Source organism: Tympanuchus pallidicinctus, unplaced genomic scaffold, assembly GCF_026119805.1.
Source record: "Tympanuchus pallidicinctus isolate F22 unplaced genomic scaffold, pur_lepc_1.0 scaffold27, whole genome shotgun sequence".
NCBI classification, from domain to species: domain Eukaryota; kingdom Metazoa; phylum Chordata; class Aves; order Galliformes; family Phasianidae; genus Tympanuchus; species Tympanuchus pallidicinctus.
Window position 1 is genome coordinate 483519 of NW_026294744.1, and position 18018 is coordinate 501536.

The 18018-nt window shown below is 37.1% G+C and overlaps 1 protein-coding gene across 2 annotated transcripts in view; it reads left to right on the top strand.

The window, feature by feature from the left end:
* Positions 1-18018, top strand: part of ANO2 (anoctamin 2) — a 175356-nt gene that overhangs the window by 129998 nt on the left and 27340 nt on the right. For both annotated transcript variants that reach the window (XM_052690528.1, XM_052690529.1), the window contains 5 exons: positions 1993-2194; positions 5599-5710; positions 7011-7068; positions 7897-7997; positions 16457-16605. In XM_052690528.1, the coding sequence (XP_052546488.1) occupies positions 1993-2194; positions 5599-5710; positions 7011-7068; positions 7897-7997; positions 16457-16605 (622 nt within the window). The remainder of the gene's footprint in view (positions 1-1992; positions 2195-5598; positions 5711-7010; positions 7069-7896; positions 7998-16456; positions 16606-18018) is intronic.

Here is an 18018-nt window from a genome sequence, read left to right on the forward strand (position 1 = left end):
TTATTTATAAGTAGGTGCTCGTGATGGAGTTAGCTGTCTGTGGAAGTCCAGATTGCTCATTGGCTCCAGAATGATGCATGCAAACTTACTTCACTGGTTTTGCTTGCCCATCACAAGAGTAAAAATGTTAAAGAAATAAAGAAATACACAGGAAAAATAGGCAGAAAAAAGAATACTTGGAAGGTGATGAAGGGGAAGGAGACTATGATCCAAAGTAAGAAAAATAAAAGCTTCTCTAGAGATGCAAGGTGAATTAGATTACCACAATGTAGTTTTGTTTTACTTTGTCTTATTATCAAGAATAATCTCTCCATGTGGCAATTGGTAGTGGGCAAGTTCAACGGCCAAGTTACATAGTTCTGATCTTTGTGTTCCTGTCATAGTAAGAGCTGTGCATATTGTATACTTGCATGCTTGGCAGAAAAATCAAAAGAACAACAACAAAAAAGTCAACATAATGAAAACTAAAAGAAAAGGAAAGAAACTTTCATTCAGAATATTGTATATTGAGATTCTTATTTTTTAGACTAAGATTTGAATGAAAAATATTATCATGAAGAAAAAATTTTAACTCATCTGTATTTAATTTAACATTAATGAATGATTCCTTTAAATAAATAAAGCACAACATATTTATAAATTTAACATTTTATCACAGTTTTCTCAGAAAAACTGTTTTGAATTCTGCCTGATATCTTCACGTTTTTGTTCACTTCATAATGAATACTATTATGCAAAATTTGCCTAGCTTTTCTATTCAACCTGTAAAAACTAGCTCTTAATCCTGTTCTGGTTCTTTTGATCTAGTACTATTCATGAGTCAGTCTTTCTCTGTATGCAGAGAATCACAGAATCATAGAATTGCTCAGGTTGGAAAAGACCTTCAAGAGCAAATCCAACTGCAGCCTAACCATATTACCCTAACAGCCCTCTGTTAAATCATGTCCCTGAGCGTCACATCCAAACGGTTTTCAGACACATCCAGTGATGGTGACTCAACCACCTCCCTGGGGAGCCTATTCCCCAATTAGTGCTAAACCAATTCAGATTCAATAAAGTTTTACCGAGTCATTAAAATTAATAGATAAATTTTGCTGAACTTGTGCTTTGAACCTTGGCTCCTAGGCCCACTGAAATAATTACAATAGTCTGATCATTCATATTTAAGCAGTCTTTTTTTTCCGAGGATCTTAAGATGTTTTACATATAATAACGAATACCCACTAGAAAGGCAAAAACGGAAAGGGAAAATATATCTTCCATCTCTTTCTTGATATGACTATGAATATTGGCTATTTTTTAATTGTTATTATTTTAAATTGATCTTTTCTTGTGGGTTTTGGAGATTTTCTTTAACTGGTACAACACAGACTAGTGAAAATCAAATTCTTCTTGTGAGAATTCGACTTTTAGTCGAAGTGCTAAATTTTCTCATCTCACAGGTCAGAGTCAGCCCCTGAAGAATCCCAGGATAACAGCTGATTTTTAGGACAGAAATGTGAGATGAATCTCTAACTGTGTTTTATCTTAAAAATAATAGTAGGGGAAATATATGTTTTAATTTGTAGCAATAGAATTGCTATCATAAAGTAGCACTTCTGCAGGACCTCCTTCCCTGGCTTCACATATATGTAGGTCCTTCATTCCAAACCACCAGAACCTATTGGCAGGAAAAAGATTTTTTAATACTGTTAATATCTGCATTTAAACCTGAACCATCTGAGTTTCACCAGCACAGAGTGGATAATTTCTGGAGCTTTAATCTCAGAGGACATGCACTATTTTAGGAATTGTTGTGTTAGCTTATAATTTTATTATGTCCCTATTAGTTTTGAATTCTCAAATTTTAGTTTAATTATACCTTTATTATTGTACTGCTTGAAGAAATAACCACAGAGTTCTAAGTCATAGAACAAACTAAACATATAATTCAGTGCTTTTGTTTAAAAGCAAGTATCATAATTAAACTAACATGTGTATATTTCTTTACAGATTACACTGACATTTTCTGCTGTATTTGGTGTGATCGTATACCGCATTACTACATCAGCAGCTTTGTCATTCAGCACAAATGAGACAACCAGGTCAAATGTTCGAGTGACTGTGACTGCGACTGCTGTCATCATTAATCTCATTGTCATACTTATACTTGATGAAATTTATGGAGCTGTTGCCAAATGGCTGACAGAAATTGGTAAAGCTAACTCACCATATTCCTCGTAATCTAGCAGATTTACATAAATTAGCTCTGTTATAGTTTAATGAAGCTCATACAATCATTCAGGCCAAAACTGTATCCAGATTTCCAGCTTTCATATAACTGAAAAGTTACAAACTGTGCATGATCTGAGCAATTTTGTCAACTGCACCTGCCTTGACAAGAAATGGCACAGTTTTTAGGGCATGACATTGCTGTGTGGAAAGAGTAAAAAGAAAAGAAGTTGAGGCTCCTCCTACTGTCAGGTTCCAGACAAAAGCTGGGAAATCTGTTGTGTATGTGGGGCAAGTGCAGAAGGAAATAATCAGCCTTGAGAAAGTGTACAGCTCTGAATTGTGAGAGAAAGAAGAATTTCTTTCTTGCTTTCAGATAATTCTCCCTATCACTTTACATTTCTTTCTAATCTTGGTAGCTTTATTCAAGTAGCATTCCTAATTAACCACAAGGTGTTTTGTTTAAGAAGGATCCAGTGAGTAAACAAACATCTATTATTACAAATTACCTATGTTAGAAAATTCATTCAGTCAACTTTCTCCAGTGCATGTCTCAGATGCCAACTGTAATAAAAATTTTTTTTTTAAAGACAATTCATTAATGGTGATAAATGTTTACATTATGAACTTTCATTGTGCTGCACAGAGCAAGACATGCTTAATTTTCTTTTTACACTGCAGCTAACATAAAAACTTCTTGGGTAAGAGGAATAGCTCTTGACAACATAAGGTTCTATTGCAACACCAAACGTTGTCAGTGCTTTGGGTGAAAAATTAAGTACATCTGTTAGCACAAGAATAGTACCACTGATTGCATTCTTCATAAGATCAAAATAATTCATCTGCTTCTGTACACAGCAAAGCAAGTCAATGACACCTCTTTCTTCCAGATCATAACAGCAGAAATGCAATTATATCCTCATATTGTAAAGTTAACATGTTACATTCATTAAGCAGATAATGACAGACTTGATTTAGAACTCATTTGCTCACTCTGAATTTCAACAAGATTAAAAAAGGATTAGTCAAATGGAGACAAATTTAACGCTTTTTGTGTTTGTGACTTACAAAGGCAGTAATGTATTTGGTGAGCTAAGGCCCACACCAGATATCTGTGCTCATTCTTCACCTGGAAAGTTTCAGATACCTTTTTTTTTTTTTTTTTTTTTTTTGTGTGTGTGTGTGTGTTTGTGTAACGTGCTGCACAACCATTTATTATGAGTATATTGGGTTTGTTTGGAGAATTTTCTCTCTTCCTAATGCATCTATTCCAGCTTAACCCATTTATTGCATAATGGGCTCTTTTAACTATAGGGTAAATTCTGTGCATACTTCTAATGGTAACAACATATTTGAAAGTGGGAAGGGAGTAAGGAACTGAATGAGTCTCTGGAACCATATATGGTGTGCAAATTTTTGTCCAATGGCTCATCTCATCTTTGTGAGAGTTCTGCACAAGCCAAAAGCCAGAGTTTCTCTCCCTCAGTTTAAAAACTGCAGTGCTGTTACTGGATATTCCTGTTGCCCTGAGCAATTCTATGGATCTATCCATCTTATGGCATCATCCACAAATTTTTCAAATTGTTTGAAAACTTTAATTTGGGTTTTCTATACAAATAGGTAAAGGGTAGCTCATCATACCACATGCTGAGTTTTTATGAGAATATGGTTGAAAAGGTCACAAATAACATCAGGCTGTGGGACTCATAAGCATTTTGTTATTTCTTTAGTATTCAAATAAATGTTTCTTTCTCCCTTTTTAAAAGAAATAAAATATAAATAAATAAATAAAAACTAATTGCACAAGCATAGCACTATTTTTAATGAAACTCTTAAGCTAGAGCTCTGGATTTGTCTCATCAATTCTGCTACAGAATTTCAGTTAAGAACTTAGCATAGTAAAATTATCTCCTCTCACATTAATTGAAAGCTCACAGTGAGCATAGCAGTACAAAATCGAACTCAGATATAATCTTTAAATGAATATCTCATTATAGAAAAAAGGCATAAGCATATTTTTGTGAAAGAAAATCTATGTGCTTTGTTTTCATCATTTATGAACTGAAAGTATTAATGCTTTCTTCAACCGTTTAACTGATACATGCATTAATATATGAAGGTTGCTCCAAAGTAATGCCTCTTATTTTATTAGATTGGTCCATGACATCTGAGGCGGACGTTAATGGTGTAACAGTAGATTTTGAACCTCCCAACAGTATTCTGATATATATTTTGTCAATGTGTGACTGATGGCAGCAGAAAAGGGCAATTGGACAAAATGTTGGCTGACATAGAAGGGTGAAGGAAAAGTGTGCAACTGAATTCCTCCATGGAAAAAGTTGCATCCATTCACATTCAGCAGCACTTACCAACTGTTTATGAAGAGCAAACAGTGGATGTCAGCGCAGCGAAATTTGGATGACATAGTCAACATTTTCCTAGAAGCTATGCCATCATAACATCTGTGAAACAATGGGTCATCACCTCAGGTGCAGATTTTTATGACAGCCAAAAATACATAGCTAAAATGACTATATTGAAAAATAGAGTTTTGCAGCTGAGAATCTACTCTATAAAACAGTGTTGTGTTTTTTTGTATCTGTTGTAGTTTCTATTGAAATAAATAGGAGGTATTACTTTAGGAGTTCCCTAAACACACACACACTTTACTTATATATGTACATATACATTAAGTTGAATAACAAGAACTAATTCTTTTTTTTTTCTTTAGACTCTAGATAGCTAGTAGAACTGTGTAAATGGAAGTTGTATCTTTATCATGTTTATATATCTTTATCATTTTCTCCTCCCTCCCTCCATTTTATTGCTGTTTTTTACCAATATACACCTTATATTAATAAAATATATTTAATACTATTATATATTTAATCATAAATGTCAGGGTGCTTGAAGGTCTTAGCTAAGATTTCACAGACATGTCCCGAAGCAGAGGAAGCTGATGTGGTCTGCCTAGATTTATCACAGCACAGTTAAAAAGATGAGAAAACAACTGAGGTATTGTCAGATTCAGGCAAGCTATCAGGATTTGTTGGTTTTGATACTACTGTACTGCATAGACAACCTTAAGCAACTTGAAATCAAGTTTATTATGTTGTCATCATTAAAGTTTCTACCAAAGCATCTTTAATTTCTATCTGGAAGATTGGAAAGACTCTGGAAATCCAGAGTCAGATGGTGAAGGAGTTAAAGTGCTTTAAAAGAAATTAAAATGATGAAATAAAAAAACAGTGTGAATCTGAAGTTTGTAGTTTAGTATTGTATTTGGGGATATCATGGATGTTTACATATTTACTAACTGATTAATTAATTTCTCTGGTTTGCTGCTTTCTTTCTTTTTTTTTTTTTTTTCTTTTTTAACTTCTCCAGAGATGCCGAAAACAGAGAAAACTTTTGAGGAGAGACTGATTTTGAAGGCATTCCTATTGAAGTTTGTGAATTCATATGCACCAATTTTTTATGTTGCCTTTTTTAAAGGAAGGTAGGACAAATGTCTTTTGTGTATTTATATATGGAGAGATGGATAGAAAGATGTGCATATAGACATGAACGCAGATTTGGATTTATGTTCAAAAATACAAAGACCCACCTAACATTTTGATTTGGGCCACCCTCACCAATTATAACAAAAATTGTCTAAGCCTACCTCTTGAATGAGAGGGCCTGACGTTAAGTGCTATTGTAACTGCTGTTCATTCTTTCTTCAAAGTAGAGCATTGTTCTGAAATGCAGTTGTTTTAGTTTTCGTACTAAGAATAACCCACAGCTTAGAAACTAATTTCTTTCAGTGTAAAAATGAATGCTAATTCTCACTTGTGTTCACTTTTCAACTTTTGGAAATTTTTTCATGAACCACTATGTTCCAGTTTGGTTTAAAATTTTGGAACTATTTTCCCTATTATTTTCTTCACATTTTGCACTATTAACCCAAGTTAAATTACAACATAGTCAACTGGAAGTTGAATATTTTAGCAAATAAACTGATTGACCAAAAAACTAATTCAGCTCTTCTGCTAAATGAAGTGTTACTTCCTATGGGTCTAGGATCATTTTCCTTTGGGATGCAATTATCCACAGCATTTCACATGCTTTTGAATGGGAAACTTAAAATAACTGTTTGCTAAAACTTCAGCAAAAGTATGAAAAGCATCATCTGAATTCTGCTTTGTATCAATTTACATTCCTTTTGGGGGCTCTAAAGTTAGTTAATCTATATTGTTCACTAATCCTATGCAGCATCATTCATTTAAGAATCAATGATAAAATTTACCAGAAGATGTAAATATTATAAAACATTAATGAAAAATATTTCTGACTTCTCTCTTTTCTAGCCATTTTTTGGTGTCATATGGTCATAACTAAGTTGATTTCATTGTTTCTCCGAATTCAGTGAAAAGAACATTGACCCAATTTAGTCAGAAGAACCTTGATTATTCATAGATGTGTAATAATGTCCTCCTTTCAGGGCATTACTCAGACGCCAAGAGCATGTGATTTAGAATACATATTTCCAGTTTCATCTGTGATCTCCAATCAAGGGAGAGAGAATTTTGTTCTTAGCACAGAAAAATATTCTAGTAGAATTATTTTGTCAATATGTAGTAGGAAAAGTGTATGGGTATAACCCTTTGAAAAAAAATTCAAATAATTGAAGTTTTCAGTCTTTTACTTTTCATTAATTGAAGCATCCAGTTCTGAAGTGTTTTAGCTATTATGAAATAACAGTTATGTTGTTGAAGTTAACTTTTTATTTCTTTATTTTATATTGTCATCACTTTCAGATTTGTTGGCCGTCCTGGTCATTATGTGTATGTGTTTGATGGTTACCGAATGGAAGAAGTAAGTACACAAGAAACTGAAAAAAGAAATAATTGAAGCAGGTGCATTTACAGTGCTTCAGTGGAATCCAGACAGTGAGGGAAAAATAGAACACTTACTGAGAACTAGTTTATCAATTTGTTAAAACTTCAACATAAATGAATATACCCCCAGTTTTCCCTCTGTCAGTTGTATGTTGTCTTTTTCTGCAGTTTTGACATCCTTCTTAGGTGAGGCTTCACAATTTATCTGTTTTACAGTCACTAAGATGCAAACGTTATATGATTTGATGAAGACCCTTCCAAAGCCTGTGGTAGTACTAGCCTGGGTTCTCATTCCATAAATTACCAGAAACCTAGTGATTTTAATAGCCTAAAACAATGGCCATTTAGTACAAATCCATAAAATTTCCCCCAAACTTTTCTTTAGTACTGCTGTGAGTATCCCCTTGAAAGGCAACAGACTTACCCAGGGTTTTATTGCAGAGTTTATGCATAAGCCTTTGAAAGATTGAAGATTTCCTCTTCCCTTGGGTGACATCAGGTTGGAAGAGTATTGGTGATACTGCATTATGGTTATTACATTGATTATACAGTAAATATTTGAAAAGCAAATATGTAGCCCAGGGGCACAATTAACTATTTCACTGCTTTGCGTATTTTCTGTAACGTGGTTTTATGAGTAGAGTTAAAATACCTTGTTAAGGATAGTTTGCATTGATCAATGAGTTCTGCACATGTGCAGAAATTTGTGCAGGTTTAGAGGGGGCTCATATGGACTCTCCTAAGTGGATACTTTTAAATTAATTGTCTTATTTCCTTCACACTCTACATTTTTGTTTAATTACAGTGTGCTCCAGGAGGCTGTTTGATGGAACTCTGTATTCAGCTTAGCATCATTATGCTTGGAAAACAATTGATTCAAAACAATCTGTTTGAAATTGGAATCCCGTGCGTATCCCAGCATTATCTGTTTCCACACTTTATTCCTATGACACAGTAAATTACAGGCTTGATCTTTATTCAGCTGAGTGGGTGTTTTACCACTGACTTCAGTGGTTTCTAATTGAATGTGATGATAAATCATATTTTCGATTGTGATGGAATGACTATATTTTACGTTGAATGATTGGCTATATTTGCAGTAAATGTCTGAAAGAAAATGATTGAATATACTACATAATTTATCTAAATTCATTTTAGAAACCTGGGAAAACAGAGAAGGCATGATAGATCACTTGCGAGTTTTTAGAGAAGCTTTCACGGTAGCAGCACTGAATACAAATTAGTATAAGGTAGAGGAGAAATGGTCTGGAGAAAAGCAAGTTTCTAAAAGGTATTAAAATATATTACTTGATCTATGACTGTTTTAAAGGTTTACATGTGAAGTCCACACACTTCTAATTTGCCTCTATGTCCCTGTGAATGACAGAAGAGGCAGAGAATATGGGAGATAATGTGCTGTTCAGCAGCTAACTAAAACACGGTGCTCCCTGCACAGTGTCGTGTGCTCCAAACACAATGTGAAATCTCTCTTTGTGTGTCTTCAGTGCCAAGGGGATCTTCAGGTAGGAAAATCCACTGAGAATGTCCTGCTCCTGTCTCTTAAGAGGTTTTGTTTCTGTTAAGTGCATCATCCCTATTGATGGCAGTGCTCTGTGAATTGTATTAGGTGAAGAGTCTGGCTTAGGTACATACCTCAGCCCCAGTGAAGTTAGACTATTTTCATTAGTTTACACAACTGTTGAATCACATCACTACTGAAGGCATTGATGATACTAATGAGACACCAAAATGAGTGATGCTTAGAATGTTGTGAACTACTTAAAAAGTGAGCCCTTTACCTCCCCTTTCCTGTCAAGATAGTTTAACAGTAATTTAAATGTAGAGAAAAACTTCCCAAACAAATCAAATATGCATTATGGATGGTTTATTTATTCTTGCATCAAAGTTCACAAGGAACGCCTGTTTTCTGTCTACACCTCAATGAGTTTGCGGTTTATTTTGATAAAAGAGCGGCAAGTTGTTCCCAAAATATCTGACATGTTGAAGGCTTAAAAAATCCTCAGTGTAAACCTGGTGTGATGTTTTTTCCCCCAAAATCTTACTTGACTGGACTTTTCTAATGAGAATTTTATGATGTTAAAAATACTGTATTTATTGTCTTTGATTCATGAAAGCAGAGGCTGATTCAGTCAAAACAGAATACTATTGTCAAACTGTTTCTCAATTCCAAGACTACATCTGTTAGTGGAAATTTCATCCCATTTTTCTCTGCTTTCTGCTTTCTCACTGCTGACTCCAACTTATAGTGACCTCTTTTATTTTTAAAACTGAGTAGGAGTTTAAAAACAGTTGTGCTTTCATCCTCTCCTTCCCAGCTAAATACTTCATTTCAGTCACCTTGTCATCATGAAATAAACACATCTGGTTTTCCTTTGCTGCTCTGTATTCTCATGCAAATCCAGAGGGTATCTATATATCTTATCACTGGAATTATTTACAACAGGGGGAGCGCTGTGCTTTACTGAGCAATTGAGCTCATTAAATTAACAATTCATTTCTGCTTGGGTTGGAAGGGACCTTACCAACTTCACCAACTGCCAGATTGAGTCCTAGACCAGGACTGGGGCTGCCCAGGGCCCCATGCAACCTGGACTTAAACACCCCCAGAGATGGGGCATCCACAACCTCTCTGGGCAACCTGTTCCAGCACCTTACCACTCTCTCTGTAAAAAACTTCCCCCGACACCTAATCTAAGTCTTCCTTCCTTTAATTTAAAACAAATCTCCCTTGTTCTATCACTATCTACCTACGTAAAAAGTTGATTTCCCTCACGTTTATAAACGCCCTTTAAACACTGGAAGGCTGCAGTGAACTCTCCTGCAGCCTTTTCTTTTCCCAGCTAAAGAAGACAAATTCCTTTAGCCTGTCTTTGTAGGAGAGGTGCTCCAGCACATCTTTGGATCCTCTTTATTGCTCTTCTTGGACCCTCTCCAAAAGTTCCACATCTTTCCTGTTTTGGAGGCCCCAGACATAGACACAGTACTCCAGCTGGAGCCTCACCAAGGCTGAATAAAGGGGCATAATTACTTCACTTGCCCTGCAGGCCACTCCTCTTCTGATGGAACCCAGGACAACATTGGCTTTCTGGGCTGCAAGTGCACACTGCTGGCTCATGATATCTTTTTCATCAACCAAGACTCCTAAGTCCTTCTCGGCAGGGCGGCTGAGGACTTTTTCTCCCGGTTTGTATACGTATCTGGGATTACCTAAACCCAGATGCAAAACCTTGCACTTTGCTTCATTGAACCTCAATTATGTTCACAAGGTCCCTCTGGATGACATCCTTTCCTTCTGCTGTATCAACTACACTACTCAGCTTCATCAGCAAACTTGCCGAGGGTGCGCTCAGTCACTGTCCTGCACTCAAAAACACTCAGAGACACACTTTCAGTATGGATGAGACAGATTTTCAGAGGGCTGGCCACAAAGATGCTAGGCACATATGAATACAGACCAATAGGAACTCCAGACATGCTTATCTGTTGCGCAAACATGATTTCTAGCATGTCTGTTTCTCATATGTTCTATCTATGCCTGCTTCTGTTAGAAGATGCAACAGATATGTACATAAACACAAACCATTCTCTAGCCTCTGGCTTCCTTGCCTGCTTTCCTAATACATTCTGTTTTTTTCTGCTCTGCTACCTCTTCTGCTTGATCATAAGATTCCTGTCTAACCTCATCTCCTATGTTAGACAATTCTTCATCTACCATTAAGGGTTTTCTGCTTTTGTTTTCTTCCCAAGGTATAGTGTAATAATAGGGTTCTTCTTCCATTTCCCAGTGTCTACTTTCATTCAGGCAGTGCAGTGCAACGAATTGTCCTGTAGCAGAAAGATGGATCACTCTTTTCTATCTCCAGTTTTAGCAGCTGTGATTTTTATCCTTTACTTAGTGTCTGTTCGGAAGTGACTGAGAGACACTTTAAATAAGATGAATTCTTCCATTGCCTCCCTGCATTTTCACTGAGGTCAGAGTGTTAAGTGTTGCAATCAGCATTACACATATGGAAAGGTGGAAGGGACAACATAAATGGTGATTTATTCTTCAGAATCTGGAATTGTCCTCTAAGTGTCTATAACATGGAATTATCTCTCTGCTAAACTATATAGTGACCCAGATCAAAAAGGTTTTCTTCTTTATCAAAATCCAAAGATTTCTGAATTTATTTCCAGAAAATCTTCATATTTTACTTGTCATAAAACCCAGAAAAGTTTAATTGATTTGCTGAAGATCACAAAGCCTTACTCCCATTTTCTACCTCTTTCAACTGAAAAAAAATATAAAAAAATACAACTACTCAGACTAAAGACTGAGTTTATTAGCAGCAGCCATTCATTATGCCTCTAGCACATCAAATGCTCAAGCAGTTGGGAACCATCATTTGAGGTGTTCCTTATGGCTTGTCAGTGCTGACTCAAAAGCTATGGAATTAAACTTCACATAGCAGTTCTGTATTGTTTAGGGTCATTGGAACACACACTTGCCTTTTCTCGTTATGTTTCTGTGATGAAGGATAATAAAAAAGGCTTTTTTAAGTATGTTAACAATAAAAGGAAGACTAGGGAGAATGTGGCTCCCCTACTACCCTACAGGACGGTGTTCTGGTAACGGGGGATGCTGAGAAGGCGGAGATACTGAATGCCTTCTTTGCTTTTGTCTTCAGAGAAAAAGCTCCCCCTCAGGAATCCCAGGCCCTGGAGGTTAGTGAGAGGGTCTGGGGAATGGAAGACTTCCCTATAGTCAGAGAAGAGGCAGCCCGAGAGCGCCTAGGCAACACCAATGTTCACAAATCCGTGGGACCCGACGGGATGCATCCATGGGTGCTGAGGGAGCTGGCAGAGCTGATTGCTGAACCTCTCTCAATCATCTTTGAGCGGTCTTGGAGAATGGAGGAGGTTCCTGAAGACTGGAGGATAACCAATGTCATTCCGGTCTTCAAAGGAAGATCCAAGTAATTACAGGCCAGTCAACCTCACCTCCGTTTCTGTAAAGGTGACAGAACAGCTTGTGCTGAATGCCATCTCCAGACAACTGGAAGAAAAGGGGGTTATCAGGAGTAGTCAGCATGGGTTCATCAGGGGGAGGTCATGCTTGACCAACCTGGTAGCCTTCTACAATGTTGTCACTGGCTTGGTGGATGGGGAGAGAGCAGTGGATGTAGTCTACCTTGATTTCATCAAGGCATTTGATACTGTCTCCCATGATATCCTTTTAACAAAGCTGAGGAAGTGTGGGATAGATGAGTGGACAGTGAGGTGGGTTGAGAACTGGCTGACTGGCAGAGCACAGAGGGTCGTTGTTGGTGGTGCAGAGTCCGGTTGGAGGTCTGTAACCAGCGGTGTTCCTCAGGGGGCGGTGCTGGGTCTGGTCTTGTTCAACATCTTCATCAGTGACCTTGATGAGGGGATGGTGGCCACCCTCAGCAAGTTTGCTGATGATGCAAAGTGGGAGGATTGGCTGACACACCTGAAGGCTGTGCTGCCAATCAGCAAGACCTGAAAGACGTGACTTGCTTGTGTTTTAAACCTTTCCGCAATTTCTTTTCCCATTTCTGCATTGAAGAATACCACAACAGTTAGTTTAATGTAACAGTGTTAGAATTATTGGAGCTTGAATTCAGAAGTTTTACAGACATTACTATCCAATGTTCACTCAGATTTGTCACATACCATAATTCTTTTTCTTTTTCCATGCAAATTGTCCTGCTGCAGGTCTGGAGAACCTTAAACTAAAGTACTTTTCTTCTGTTCTGAATTTCTCAACTTGCTAGGGAAAAAAATATATAAATAAAAATAAGAAGCAAACACACACATGCACACACACAGGAAAAAAAAAAAAGAAAACAAAAATGAAGAAAACAAAGCAAAAAGGAAAAGAAAACAAAACAACAAAAAAACAGAACAAAAAAGAAAACAAAAAAGAAAAAATAACAAGAAAACAAACAAAAAAAGAAAACAAAAAAACCCCACGAGATAAAATAAAATAAAAAATATATTTTATTACTCTCTGTCCACGACCTTGATGATATACTCTCTAGGAAAAATCCTGGTCCTATTAAAGTCAATCACAAAATTCCCTTTTATTTCAGTTTAACAGCAATTTTGGCCTCTTAATCAACATTAGTCTCTGTCACTAATTTCAGAAAGCTCTTAACTATGATGGATGAGAATGCCAAGAGATAATGAAATCAATTTAAAGCCACACCATAGCTGCCATGTTGTATGTTGCATTTCACCAAAAATTATTCTTAATTAATGGGGTAACTTGCTGCCTTTTTTTTTTTTTTTTTTTTTTTTTTTAAACTCAATACTTAACAAACACAGCTGAAGTTTCCATAGAATTTAGGAATTTTGGGTGGACCAGCAAAGAATGACTTGTAGATGAGGATGTGAAATTTAAGTACTTTGATTCTCTTCTTGCCTTCTTCTTGTATCCTCTGCCCATTAATATGAGAAGTTCTTTCATTATGTGCACATACTGCAGGAATATGAAGAAAACATCACACTCTCAGTGCTCTTTCCCCAGAGCAGCAAACAGGAGAATCTGAGTCACTGAACTTCCTTCTTCTCTAGATAAAGGTGCTCCAGCTACTTAATTTCTATCTAGTTTTCTCACTCTAAAATTTACTAGTTTTCTACAAAAGAAAAAGCATTAACAGAAAGAATAACCTTAAAAGCATGTGATAGAAATATGCATTCATCTGCGGTGTCTGGATTCTGGGGATTTTCTGTCTTTTCTTCTTCCCATTTTTTCACCATCACTGTTCGATCCACTTCCATCCACTTTCACCTAGTTTGGAAGATTTCCACTGCTTATTAGGCCATAGTGAGCTACTTTTAAAAAGCAATGTGTGTGGACCCTACAGAAAATGTCTTTGTATGTTTTGAGGCAAAAGATTATTCTATTATGTTCCCAGTGCAAATTATAGAGGGAAAAAAGACTATTCACCCACTAAAGTTGAAATGGAAAGTTTTTAAACTATTTATGGAATTTATGGATTCATTTTGTAAAACTAATATATTGGTTCTTAAACTAATCCCTATTTGCTAAACAAATCAACCTATATCAATCCCTCATTTTTTTCATTTTTCATTACAAACTGGCTCAGCTTTCTTTGATCTTCCAGGCACCTCTCCTGCCTTGGAAAGACCCCATTTTAAAATTTTAGTTTTCTCTCCAATCTCAACCAATTAAGGGTTTTAGTGGCCCTAGTAAATACAAAAACCAATAGCGTCTACCGAATTTCAGTTTCATCTCCAGCCCTGGAGGCTTCCAGTGCTAACTCTGAGAGATCGGGTTTCCTGGATCTCTGCAGATAAGGACATTCTCTCACTTCTAGTATATTCCTCCCCATCCCACAGGTAACACTGTTTTCAAAACAGTAGTTTGCAAGATCCTTGGACCCAGGCTTTTCATCTCTGTGAGCATTCTGTTCATGAGCCATGGGGGGTGGTGCTGGGGTTTTTCCTCACACTACTAATTTGTCTTGGCAAACTGCAACCAATCACAACAATCTAAATACACAATAATTGAAATACACTTTATACTGGACAATTGTCCCTCCCCAAATTGCTAGATAATGGAGTCTGCCGGCTCCCTCAAGGCACTATTGTACACTGAATTCCTACAAGGATAACCCATAACCAATATCCCCTAGCAAGATGGGAACTTTGCTTTTTTTTTTTCTTTTTTCTTTTTTCTTTTTTTTCCCCACAGATTCCAAGTTTTCACAAATAATTTTAATCATTTCTCCAATCCATCAGTTGTTACAATTTTCAACAAATTTCCTCTGCAATTTCCACAACCGACTTCACCATGTCTGGAATGTTTGGAATGTACAAATTGCCTTCACACACTGCTGCAGCTACAAAAGTAAAAAGCAAAGCTTAACAGACTGCAGATCTACCACATACACACAGCACGGAGAGACAAAAAATGAAAAGGTCAGCGCCGTTATAGTAATACTCACATACAAAATTACAATACCAGCAACCATAGTGCAACACATTTATCAATAAATGACCAATAAATGAAGCTTTCCAGTTTCCCTTTGGGGCATTGAATCTCTCAAGTGCCAACTCACCACATTACTTTTGGGAAGACATACAGTCTGGGTGATACTTCTCTCAAGCACTCCTCTTAATAGGGACTAGCACCCCATTTCTCTTGAGGAGCTTCTCTCAAGCACTCCCTTACTATGTTACTTCTGGCAAGCATGAAACCTGTCCTGCAATACCTGGGATGTTTCCCTATTGGCATGTGAAGTACCTTTTCAGGAGTAACCCTTTACCATTCCTCTCCATACATGATAGAGATTACTGTCATACTTCATCAGAGGCAGTTGAAAAAAAAAGGAGAGTTTTACCATGTTCAAGGGAACCTGCATCCAGACCCAACAGAGATGGGATAAGTGGGAGCTCCGCAGTAATCACTCGAGTAATCCCATCATCTCTCAGAATGTCAGATTTATCAAAGCAAGTCTCATGGCCTAAATAGTCAAAGCCCAGTTCATGACACATCTCCTTTAAAAATTCACTGATTTACTCATTCTTTCAGACATTTCCCTCCCTGTAAAATCAATATATATAGGTGTTATAAATAAGAAATATACAAGAGAGTTTGGAAGAGCAGGATATTACACCAAAAATAAAAATAGATAGAGGGCCCTGAACCGGGCTCCTCTCTGGTGGAGCGACCAATGTTTCTTATGGTGCGTCACTGTGATATACCTCTAGGAATAGGATCTTCTGAAGTTCTTTTAATGATGATGAAGTCAGACTACTCCGGCAGAGGTAGGCGACCTATCACACCACTGTTTTTGCTTGGGCCACCCCTGTCTTAGGAAGGTGGGTCAGATCTTTCACCCACCCCTGAATCGGCAGAGTGGTCTTAAGTAAAACTTCAGCCATTTGAGTTATCAGCTCTACTGCCTGTAATGCAGGATTTTTTTTGCCTGTTTTTCCTTCTTGAAGGAGATGTACATTACTAACTACTACTATTATTTAAGACCAAGGTGCTTAAGCTTCAGAAATACGCTTGTTCAATATGTATCTAGAGACAAGTCATTACTATGAAGTACGGGGTTCAACTTTATCATAGCATATTATGGTGTTGTAACTTTCTTCTGATACAGGAACACAGCAACCACTTCATTCAGCATCCTGTTAACTGGCAATAAGCAGCAGCTTAGGAGAAGCTGCAAAGCAAGTCTTTGTGGCACCAAAGCAACGTGATACTCATTTTATGTTCTAGTACAAAGATTTAGGACAGATCATATTGGGGAAATAAAAAAAAATAAAAATAAAGGAAAAAAGATTTGGCCTTACCTTTTGCTCCTCAGGAAATTAAAGAAGCTTTTCAGGAAGATGAAGGATGAAAGAACTGAACCAAAGGAAATGGACACCAACCAACCAAAGGACCCCCAGCAGTGGGATCTTGACTACAGATTGGAACCTTTCACTGGGCTGACTCCAGAATACATGGAAATGAGTAAGACTTCTGAATTCCCTTTCTGCAACAATAGTTTTTTTCATAGGACTAACAAACATATATTGCATGACTGCCATGACTTTGTATGATAAAAGAAAGAACACCAAAATACTTCTGTAGCTTTTCATGGAAGCATGGAAGCAGGGGTGTGAGACTACTGAATTACCAACATAGAAGCAATGATAAGTCCTAGCATCTTTTACTACTTCTGTTGTCAAAGAGTCTGGTGTTACCAGCTGGAAGTTCTATCACAGAATGGCTGTGGTTGGAAGGGACCCCCCCAGACCACATAACCCAGCTCCTGTTGACAGCTTGGTCAGCTGGAACAGGTTTTCCAGGGCCTTGTCCAGCTTGGCTTTCAATGTTTCCAGGAATGTATATTGTACATGTTACCTGGACAACCTGTTCTAGTGTTTGATCACCGTTATACTCGACATATTTCTGGCCCAGTCTAGACTGGGTCTGTGACTAATGGGGTGGGGAGATCCATGGGAAAAGGAATTGGGAAAATGTAGGAAGATAGGTCTAGAAACAAAACAGTGGTAACAAGTTAAAGGAGAAAAGTATGTTAATAAATAAGATCTGGAATGGGAGATAACACAATATAATAGGAATTGAAGCTAACAAATCAGTTAAATGAGAGAGTTTGTAAAACTGAAGGTCTTTCCCCAGTGCTGAAGGTGAGATGGCAAGGGAGCACACAACACGGTGACAAGCAGAAAATTACAAAAAAGTCTCAAGACTACCAGTAACTTTTATCTTTCCCTCCAAAAGGAGAAAGAACAGTGAAGTCTTCTGGGAGCTGTAGTTCTTATCTTCTGAGACAGGTACACAGAACTGTCAAAAATCCATGGAACTGTAGCATTAACTCTTTAACTTTCAGTGCACTGCATGATGTTATGCTGTGGAGTACTGATAACTAAAATCATAAAACCACAACACTACTAAAACAGTCTTTTCCTTATGTTTAACTTGAATTTCCTCTATTTTAGTTTGATCCCGTTATCTTCCTTTCTTTCACTTGGCACCTCTGAGAAGGGCCTTGCACTATCTTTTTCAATGGTCCCATTGAATATTTGAATTCATTGATGAGACCCCCAAGCCTTCTTGTGAAAGAACAGTCCCAGCTATGTAAACTTCTTGTGCATTAAATCCTTTGATCCACCAGTCATTTTAGCACCTCTTTATTGAATTCACTGCAGCATGTCAATATCTTTCTCTACTGGGGAGCACAGAAAAGGAAGCAATATTTCAAGTGTGTTCACAGTTGTGCTGAGGAGAAGGATTCCTTCTCTTGATCACCTAGCAAGGCTCTTCCTAATCATCTCACTCCAATTTATAGGTGGGAGAGGAGGTTCTTTGAGATAAACATACATCCAAGGTGAGATTAAGAAACACCAGTTCAAATGTTAG